This window comes from Meleagris gallopavo, chromosome 5 (genome assembly GCF_905368555.1).
Source record: "Meleagris gallopavo chromosome 5, MGAL_WU_HG_1.1, whole genome shotgun sequence".
Lineage (NCBI taxonomy): Eukaryota > Metazoa > Chordata > Aves > Galliformes > Phasianidae > Meleagris > Meleagris gallopavo.
The window spans coordinates 6440228-6451335 of NC_139408.1; the positions used below are offsets into that span (position 1 = coordinate 6440228).

Below are 11108 nucleotides of genomic sequence, written 5' to 3' on the forward strand. Positions count from 1 at the left end.
AACCCCCAACCCAAATACTGCAGCTTTTTTTCTTTATCTCCACCAGCTCTTAAATCAGACACAGGAAGGTGGAGAAGTGCATTGAAAGACAGCTGCAAAGAGAGGAACAAGTCAAAGTGGGGAGGTCCGGGAAAAGGTGAATCATTGGACTTTCACAAACGGTCTCTTCCCTCTTTGTAAAATGCCATGATGTACTTGCAGATTACTTATGCAGGCAAAGTGTGATGAACAAAATCATTTTTGCTTCATCTTACCACTCCAGACATATTGCCTTCAGTACTGTGTGGACAGAGGCAAGATAAATGCATGCTGCAGAAGGATTCTTCACCCAGCTGATGGCCTGGATAGAGGACACAATCTTGCTTCATTATTCTGTAGCAGGTACAAATACCAGCAATGCTTGGTTGGGATTTCTGCTGGGGCCTTTACACCTAGCATTCTCTATTAGAAATACAAGTATCTCACTTAATGCAACCCCTAAATTTTCCATTTGAATTAATGGAGGTTGATAAGCACCTCCGGGAGTCATGTATGTAGTCTCAAGATAGGTGTCTCGGGGAGTCATGCAGTCAGCTGCCTATCTTTGCTGACAGCAAACGTAGAGAGCCACCTTCAATGAGAGGATGAATGTGTGGACAAGACAGCCAAAGGGAGCTGATCTTTGCCACAGCTTGCAGGATTTGAAATCTTTAGTGCTTTCTGAAAGCAGAGAACTTCACACACTGCACAGTATTCTTCTGCAGGACGCTGGATATTGCCATCCTCATCTATGTGTATGACAACCTGTGCTTCTAGTGGGAGATCCATGGTCTCTAAAGAAAGAGTTTAAATACATACTGACAGGGGTTGTGGAAAACAAAAAGCATAATCTAAAGCACAGAACCTCTGTTTTAGCACAGTGCGTTTTGCAGCAGGTCTGTAAGCCCTGTGTGGAACACCCCTGAGAAAAAAAATCTACTTTCCTTACCTGGAGAGGGCAGCAAACTGCCTGACCAGCAGCACTACCAAAGCTGCCTCCTCCCTGAACATCCATAGCATGCAAATGGAAAAGACATGGCCTCCTAACATCGTGAATTTCCTTTCTATCTGTCTCAAAGGAAAAATCATCAGACCTTGACTCACAGCAGAAAGCAGCTGAAACAGCCTCTAATTCTGTGAACCGAGTCTGTTATAAGGAGAAAGGAAGACCCATTGTTAACTGTGTTCCTGGTCTTTATATGACCCAAAGCAGCACCCTCGTCTTCCGCAATCTATCTCATGTGACCTGAAGCAAATTTCTAACTGATTTGTAGAGGACCTAAACATTTAAGTTTCATTGGGCTCTGTTTGATCCCAGTCCCAACTTCGGACCTGGTGCCCCCATTAGGAAAGCAGTCATTCAACCTCCCTCCGTAGTCACCTCCGGAAGGTAGTACATCCCCTCCTGCAGAGCTGTGTCTGTCTGTGCTGTGGGCAGGTGACCTACTAAATTAATATATTGGTACTTAAGCTAATATATTGACCCCTACTGTTAAGCCAGCCTATATCATCTCCTACCATTAGCATAAAGACTGTCAGGTACAGGTACTAGATGCAATTAATGCCCTGTGAACAGATGAAAAAACATCAGTAATTTTGCACTCTGCTGTTATGGAAATTAAGACATCCTTCTTTGACTGTGGGAAAGAACATCCAAAAATTCACTTAGAGTTCTCACATCTCTATTCTATTCTATGAAATTTGTTCATGGAAGCCTGAATCAAACAACAGCTAAGCAGAGTCTAGCTGAACATTTTCTTTCCTGGGATTAAGCATCCTGCCTGTGGTTTATGTGCTGAGCAGCATGCAGTTCTTGTGGCAGATGTCAGTTAGGAAAGATACTGCAAAAACCATTAACACAAAGTTATGCACTTGTGTTTTCTTGGCTAACCTTAAGAGATCATCTAAGATGAAATCTGCTAATGTCTTTGAATAGAGCCTCCAATTTAAAGAGATGCATTTATAGTAATATGATAGCACTTGTTCATGGAAAGGTGTTCCTAGAATGAGGCCTTTCCCTATTGTGAAAATAATGAGGACAATCACACACCTGTAGTCAGTTTCTAACCAGCAGGAGAGGGGAAATATTTGATTTCCTCTCTGCCATTTTTTTCTCCTCCCTTCTCATTAACCATCTCTCCAAAAGCATGATAAAAAGCATTAGACAGACAGAGTGCAATGGCAAAGACAACCATTTAGGAATTTCTCACCTTTTTATGGATTCTTTGGAACTTCAGTGACTGATTTGCAACAGCCACCTGGTGTGGGAAAATTCCCTGGTGCCAGGGAAAATTACAACCTGAATTCTGTGATGTGTGGTCCAGATACAACACTCATGTTACTGCTCATGTCTGCACTGTAGTACTGGGCTATTTAAACACTGCCTAAAAAGCTGTGGTCTGTTCAATTTGCTAAGAACCAGCCAATCACTCTTGGGGAAATATCTTGTTAGTTGTGTGTGGTCACTTAGATTTGAACTTCTTCCCCTTTCCCTCTGCACGGAACCTGTTACTGTCATGGATTTGGAAATGATTTTATTACCACTTCTCCCTTCTCCTTCGAGTCTAACAAATTATGAAAGCAAGAACTGTCTGTCCAAAATTATACTTAGCCTTATGCACCGATGCTTCATTTTCCATTTGAATCTTCAAAATACTGCACTTTCAGTCCATGCAAAAAATGCCTTACTACTGCTCTGGGGAACACAGGTTGAGAAATTTTCAGTCCTCTTCTATAATGCCTGCTACTCATTTCACAACTTCCCCCTGCACAGCTTGTCATTCTCCAAGGGCACATTGTCAAACATATCAAATTTTCTTTAACACACCCTTCTGACCCCCAGCCTCTAGTTTAGTCCCTACTGCTTCACACAGCCTCTCCAGGAGGAGGGTCCATCCAACCTCCATAGCCTCACCACACCTTCAGAGCCACAGTGGCAGACTCTCTAGAGTGATGCCTTTAGTATTCAAAACCTGCTTCCGATGTCACCAACTCTTCAAATGCAGCTTCAAACTCCACGGTATTACCTGCCACTTCTGTCTTTTGGTTCAGTCCTTCACCGCTCCTCAGGCACTTCTGATTGCACAGACTCCAACCTCATGCCTTTTGTTTCTAGTTTCAGTTTCCCCCTGCTCACCATCATGATCACATCTCTTCCTCACCTTGTGCTTCTCAGTGCTCAAGACATTTCAACAAAACACAGTGTTTTCCTCGTTAGTTTTTCTTTCGCTCACTCTCTTCTGAATCATTAATTGCTTTGCCAGTGGGACTGGTGGTGTTTGTTTCCAGTTCTGCTCTAGCTTGGAAGGATTCCATTTGTTTCTTTTCCACTGTGTACAGCACAGCCTGTTGCACTGTTTTTGTCCTGTTTGCTGTAGAAAACCTGTGTGAGTGATAAGTTAAAAGGAGAGAAAAGGAGAGAGGAAGGAAGGGAGAGATAACAATTTGATTAGAAATCAATATCATGTTGTTCTTAGTGATCTTTTTTTTCCCCTAGATATATGCTAGAAAAAGAAGTATCCATGCAAATTTTACTCCTCTTGAATATTTTTCACCTATTCTTAGTACAAATGTAAGCACAAGAAAAGTCCCTTACTTTCCCCACTTCCTCTCGAGTTTGTGGGTTTGAGAGTAATCTTGGGCTTTCTCCATTTCAGTGTTTCCTGAGGATGCTTGATCTATGATGGTGGTTTGTTTCTTTTTTTTGGCCTGCACAGGAGTTTCTGGTTATGCTGTAACTTTAAGATGCACTACAGAATTTGAATAAACTGAATAATTTCATATCATTCTCTGCTCAGAGATCACCTGCACAGTATCAGGGAGAATTGATGTTGGTTTCATTGGTCAAGATTTGCAAAGGTGAATATTAATAGCAGTTGACCTGAGAACGTCATCAAACTAAAATGCATCCTATATAACTGATAATTTACTTTTAAGAGTGTCTATTTTTGGTTAAATACTGTGAAGATGTACTGCTTTCTGGGCAGTGGGAAAAAAAGGGTGCTGTGAAGGACTCCAATTTAGCCTTTCTGCTCATAGAGCAGACAACCATCTAGATAAGTTTCATCCAGCAGATGTGAACACGTGGCAATATCCCCCATAAGAAAGGAATAATGATTCATACTGTGCTGGAACAGACTATTTGAACTGATCCTTTCATTCTTCCTTCCTCACCAGGTAGCACTGCTGAGATTTAACACAAGATAAATACTGAAGTCATATATGACTAAACAAATTGTTTGCTGTTTTCTCCATGGGATACAGCTTCCCTGACATCATTTATTAGCCCATGGCATCGCAATTTTTTTCAAGATGTATACATATAAGAGAGACTTTTTTTTCCTGGAATAGTTTCATTTCCCCTCTAAACATCAATTCAAAGATTATTTGTAACTATAAAATAAATCAGCATTCCAAGTAATATTTCTAAGTACTCTTGAAGATACTATTTTTGCAAGTACTGTATTCACTTGGTCTAAAGTGAGAGAAGGTATCCAGCATGACCCATTCTGTATCCTGGTTGTGACTGAGATGAACACACTAGCCTTGCTTTAGCACAACAACCATAGAGCCAGTCCTTCAAAATTCTAGAGGGCCAGGATGGAGAAAGGGAGGACAGAGCACTACTGTCTCAATACACTTACAGTTACTCTAATTGAAGTTTCCTTCAAGGAGGATTAAATACCTAGGGAAAAAAGAAATTGGAAAGCAATCACTTTGTAGCTTAATAGCAATCCTATATATTTCATATCCTGCATGCACTTCTGGTGTAGAATTCATTATTAATAATGACATCAGTGATGAATCATGTATCTTTATTATTCCATGCACATAGGCTGTGTTTTTCATATGGCTACCCAACTGATAAGCATGGGGAATGCAAGCAGTGCAAAGGAATTCATTACTAAGGGCCTCTCAGAAAGTCAAGGTGTGCAGAAAGTACACTCTGTGATTTTCCTTTTCCTCTATACAGCTAGAATGGCAGGAAATATTATCACTGTGATTAGCAGTCAACATCTGAACTCCCTCATGTATTTCTTCCCCTGCTGCTTATCTTTTCCCAGAATGATTTCCAATTTCCTTGTTGAAAATAAAACTAACCCTTCTGTGGGCTGCAGAGCATAGATGTTTGGGGTTATCCTTCTTTGCACGGAGATCTTTATCCTCGCAATGATGGCTTATGATTGCTAAATGGCCAACTGAAGATCTTTCCACCACCCTCATGACTGGGAATGCATGTGGCCAAGAGGTGATTGTCTCAAAGGTAGGAGGCTTTATACACTCCAGCATGCAGACTCTTATTACCACTCAGCTCACCCTTCTGTGGCCCCAACAAATCTGACCACTACTTATGTGATGTCCACCCCCCTACTACAACTGGCCTGTGCTGGCGTCTACCCTCTGAGCACCACTGTTCTTGTCAACAGCAGAGTGATAGCTCTGCACCATTTCTTCATCCTCTTTGTGCCTTACAGTGCCATCCTGGCTTCCTTGAGTAATCAAACACCCAAAGAGGGGCACAAGACACTTTCCACCTATAGGTCCCACATCACTGTGGTGATTCTGTTCTTTGGGCCATGCACATTCACACATGCAACCAGTAGTCTTCCAGAGGACAAGGTCATGGCACTGTTTGATGCTTTCATCACACCTATGCTGAACCCTCCCATCTATGCACTGATAAAGAATGAGTAAGAAGTGCCATGGGAAAGCTGTGGAGTAGAAAAGTGGGAAGTGAAAAGGGAAGGGTATAGAACTGTGGTTTCCAAAGGATCAGAGAAAATCAAGCAACTCTCACCATAATTTATTTTCTGAGAATTACCCCCCCAAAATGACTTTCATATAAAAGCTTCCTGTTAGCTCTCACTGATGGTTCATCTTTTGATTTGAAGGACATTGTAAATTCTATGACAAGTTGAAATTTCCTTTCTGTTCTCTTGTCAATGAGCAGAGGCCTACGCCCGGGCTCCTGAGCACCAAATGAAAGACCAGCAAATAAATAAATACTATCAAAAATACCGAAAAGGCTGTCCAGCTTGAACATCCCATTTGTTAGAGCTCTCCCAGGTAGACATTCCACCTCCTCTGTCAGTCATTCAGCTGGGGAATAGAGAACTGAGGTCACTGACAGCATTGGAACATGCTGCCCAAAGGGGCTATGGAGTCTCTGCCTCTGGACATAGTCCAGATCCATACGGTCCTAAGTGTGACCTACTTAGGAACTTGCTTTAGTAGGGCAGTTGGACTCTGTGATCGACAGAGCTCCCTTCCAATCCCTACAATTCTGCAACTCTGTGATCTGCTGCTAGGAGGAGTCTACACTGAAGAAGGCCCCTTTCTGCTCGCAGTAAATGCCTTCTTATAAGAATCACACTGCGGAATCTTGAATCCATGAGTTATCAATTAATACCCTGATACTGGGTGCCAGCTGGATAGTTTACTGAGGCAGGTAATTAGAAGGAAGGCTTTTTCTCTTCCTCTCAGTGCAACAAGTCTTTTCTGCTGTACCTCGTCTATCACTGATGCCATCCTTCCAACCAACACTTCTGCCCTTCAGCTCTCGGTCAGATTCTTTGTATTAATGTATAGATAGATACAGAGCCACAGAGCCTGGGAAAGACATGTTGTTGACTGTAGAAAATGAAGAAGCCTCCGAGGCTACTTCCATTGGAGACACAACTTAATGTGGCAGTGGAAAATGGAGTTTGGAAGCTATTCCCATAAACAAGATACTTCTTACCCCAGCAGAGCCATGTTTGCAGACCTATGCAAGGAAAGAAGCATATCGTGCAGAGGAACAGCTGGCATATCTGCTACTACAGGTGGGGAAAGAAGAAAGGTCAGGATGAAAGACCAAACCAGCGCAGGACCAGTCAAGGCTGTCACAAAATGATGAGCTATAGCAACTTGACACCTTAACATGACATAAGTAAAATTTAAGGTTACAAAGTGTTCCTAGCCCAAACTAGGGCTTTTAACTTTATTTATTTATTAATTTATTTATTTATTCTTGAATGCTTTGGATGAACACCAGGATTTCTCTGGATATTTCACTTTTGGATCCTGTTGGACAGAAGTTCACACCTTGCAGAAATGGCACTGAAAATAGATCTAGACTCCTCTATACACTGATAAGGTTCTTATAAGACTCTACTGGGCTAAACAGCAGCTCTGTGTTTTGCATTGTCGGAGTAAAAATACCTGCTAAGCAGAGAGGACTAACCGCAAACCTTTCTCAAATTTTGAAATGATTTCCCACTTTGCTTCTTTTCTTTTCTTTCCAAACTCGTAAAGACCAGATGTCTAAAGGACAATGGCCCACAGCACAGTTGTGACATTTATTTGTACTGTCAACATGCAATGGTAAGTTAATAAGAAATAAGAAATTTTAACTCATGTCCTGAAGAAGATACCACTTTACTTCAGGAGCATTTGATGGAAAGGCTGGGGTGAATAAAATTCTTGTAAATGGCCGACTGTGATGTTTATTTGAATCAGAAATGCTTCCAGAAAAATTCAGTAAATAAAGCCTTTCTACCCGAACAGCATTAAAAGCCCACCCAATAAACAAGCCAGGAGGCCAATGCATGCGCAGTGCAACATAGTCTGGATGATCAGTCCAATATCATCCACCAGAGACTGCTCTAATAGCATTTCACTGTACAGTTTTTAGCTCCTTGTCCTCTGATGACTTCTGAAAATTGTATGCCTCTGGGATCTCATTTCTCCTGCTAGTCTTGTTCTCCTTTGTGATTTACTTATTTCTGCTACGATTTCACAATCTTGAGATAGAAAGTAGTTCTCGCAGATGCTCCTCCAAGTTGGTTCTTGCACAAAGAGAAATACAGATAGAGTCAGGTTGTTCATTTCAGCCACCACAGTCTTTAAAGTTGGCAGAGAAGTGGACTGCTCTCATGACATTTGAGCAGTAACTTGCAGCTGGGCTATTCCGATGAAACCACCTAAAGTGGTCAGAGGAGTTCATTGGAGGAGCAGCAGCGGGTGAACTCTAAAAATCTGATAGATATAAACTGTTAAGTTTCCTGATGTTGTCATTTTGTTCTGTTCCACCTTTAAGAACAGGTAATTGTGTCACTTGACTTTTGTGTGGCCCATTTTATTAACTGGAAAAAGGCCTTGTAGGGGAACTGTTAGACACAGCTGGAAGTGGTGATGGAGCAACTCACATGAGGCCAGCTACTGAAGGGAGAGCATCTGCTGGGCCTGTGCTGCTTCAAGGAGTGCTGCACAGCCAGAGAGCCCCTTCACCAGTTGAGTGAGTTCCATTCCTCTTTCTGTATATGTGAATGTTTGGCCTGGCATTGCCAAGAATCTGAGCTTTTTATTGAACACATTTTGAGTTGGATAGCTGCTGCTGCTCCTTAAGTGAAGTATTGATTTAAAAGGGAAAATGCCCTTCCCTTCCCCCCACCCTCCCCTCCCCCCTCCCAAAAAAGGAAATGTGATTAATATTTAGAATACTAGTGATGAGTATTAATGGGTACAGATAACATTCCATACCTAGTGCCGTAGCTGGCAGCTCTTTTCATTGCTTCAGGTCCTGTCTGCTTGGTATCTGTGGAGAATGAAAACGACAACAGAGTGCTGACTCACACAAAAAGAGACAGTAACAAAAGTGTACTTCTTGTTCTTCCTAGCCTTCTATTCCACTACCATTCTGGAAACCTGCTTATCATCACTATAAAGACTAGTGAACAGCTGGATTCTCCCTTGTACTTCTGAAACTACTTGTCTTTTAGAGACATAAATTATTCTACTGTAATAACTCTCAAACTCATTTATGACCATCTTCTTGATAGGAAGACCATATCTTATGGGTTGCATTGCTCAATTGCAACTCAATTTATTGGCCATTTCTTTGGCTGCACTGAGTTCTTCCTTGTCCCAGTGATGGCTTACGACTGTTCCATTGCTATAGACAATTCACTTCACCAGTGTTAGGAATAAACATGGCTGTGGCTGGCTGCTGACAGCTTCCTGGATGGGAGGCTTTGCGCATTCACTGATACAGGTCTTGCCAACCTTTTGGCTTGTCTGAGCCACACTGAGTGAATAAGAATCGTCTTGGGCTGCATATACATTTGCTGCAGCAAAAGTAATGCCTTCTATTTATTTCCATGGAAACGACAACAGATACAAGGAGCACAGTAGCCCTGTTTAGTAGAACATGTTCTCAGCTACAAAACGCTATTTTTCATCAACTCCCCATCATTACATATGCATTTTTGCCAGGAATTTTTTTTTTTTTTTTTTGCTTCAGGTCACACTCCTTAAACTCTGCACCAAAATCTATCAGCATCTCCACTGCTGAAATGCTGATATGCCATCCACTGCCTTACTGTGCTGATATCTACAGTTTGGTCTCCAGAAACATCTAGCAACTGTTGATAAGTGTCAGTAGGTGCCATTTGTTCTCCATGGAGGAACTCAACGACACACGTTCGCTTCGTCTGCACTTCAGTGTCTCCCAGGATTTGCTCCTCTGCCGCCATCTGTCACGTGGCAACAAAACACAATGGAATGTTGCTGGAAAAGTTCAACATCTACTATCGTGTCACCAACATCTGAGGTCGTGGGCCGGCATAATAAATTTGCAGGCATTACTTTCGGAGAGGCCGTCATAAAATATTTTAAATAGTTCATGTACACACGTAACAAAACTTTTTTCATTCAAACAAAAAGAGAGAGCAACAAAACCAAAAGAATAGAATCACAGAATGGCCTGGGTTGAAAAGGACCACAATGATCATCTAGGTTCAACCCTCCCGCTACGTGCAGGGACACCCACCACCAGACCAGGCTGTCCGGAGCCACATCCAGCCTGGCCTTGAATGCCTCCACGGATGGGATATCCACAGCCTCCTTGGGCAAATAGTGGGATATTTGACCTTTTGTGAAAATAATGCATCACTTTGGTTCAGGGGAAGTTGGCTCATTTGTAGTGAGTTCTCAAGGTGCTTGTCAGAGATTTTTGTGGAAATTTTACCCTCCGTGTAACTTCGTCCTTGACAGCAGGTGCTCACAAATGTACATACTGCCTTGGAATGATGACTTGAATGAGGTGTGGTTGTGCGGCAAAGGATATTTCTCCCTGGTAAGAGAAGTAGAAGAGTCTAGTAAGGAGACATGAGCAGATACTTTTTCTGAGTTGAATAACCTGATCGTAGCTCAGTACTACATCTGAGAATTCACAGGTGATTTACTTATGTCAACTGAACAGAAAATCACAAATATACCTCTAAAATGTGTTTTTTTTTTGTTTGTTTTTGTTTTTGTTTTATTTTTACAGCAATCTTGAAACCCCTTCTCAAATTACTCCAACAGAATGGAAAGCATGGCTGTATATTTCCAGCTATTCACAAGACTGTGGGGACAGTGCCGGCTCATGTCCAGCTTCCCAACCTTCCCCTTCTCTTGCTTCTCCTCCAACCAGCATGTTTGTGCGGCCTGCATTGTCTTCATTGTCTTCTGCCCAGTCATGAATACACTCATCTACACTCTGAGGAACAAAGAGGGGAAGGAATCCATGTGGAAGCTGTGGCAGGGCCGCAGATTCTTCTGAGACGAGCTGTGTTTGCAGGACACATGGCGTTGCCTTCCTCCAGACTGCTGGCAGGCCAGGGCATGGAAACAGGACTGGAATCCAACATGCTGGGCAATACCTCAAACGCAGATGATGTTTAGAGCCAGTTCACTAGTTTACCTAACCTTGATTTCTTCAGAGCGGTAGATTTCATTGGTACTCCTGTCTGCATTACGTGCTTTAGGTCCACTTAGTCTGCAAGACAGATGAGATATTTTTAAGTATGTAGCTATTCACAACGCTTTCCAATTATAGTTGTGGTTTCTGATGCCACTTAGATCATCCTTCTTTGCACGCCCAAAGAGGAGGCAGGAGGACCAGGCTCATAAGTATAGAGATGTGACGGGATTATTTATTGAGCCTTGTGAAGCGCTGAGTGAATTACAAGTTTTACAGGGACAGATCTCAGATGATTGGGATGGAACTCCAAGGGAAAAGGAATTGCGTCGTAGGATATAGTAGGGTCCAAATAACAACCACGTAAGCT

General features: G+C 42.2%; 1 protein-coding gene across 1 annotated transcript; it reads left to right on the forward strand.

Moving 5' to 3' along the window:
* The first annotated feature begins 5197 nt into the window (after positions 1–5197).
* LOC146544223 (olfactory receptor 4S2-like) lies at positions 5198–10855 on the forward strand. Its single transcript, XM_085223827.1, is given in 4 exon segments — positions 5198–5332; positions 5334–5381; positions 5383–5680; positions 10524–10855. Coding segments are annotated over 4 exon segments (558 nt in total). The 3' UTR covers positions 10601–10855.
* The last annotated feature ends 253 nt before the right edge of the window (positions 10856–11108 follow it).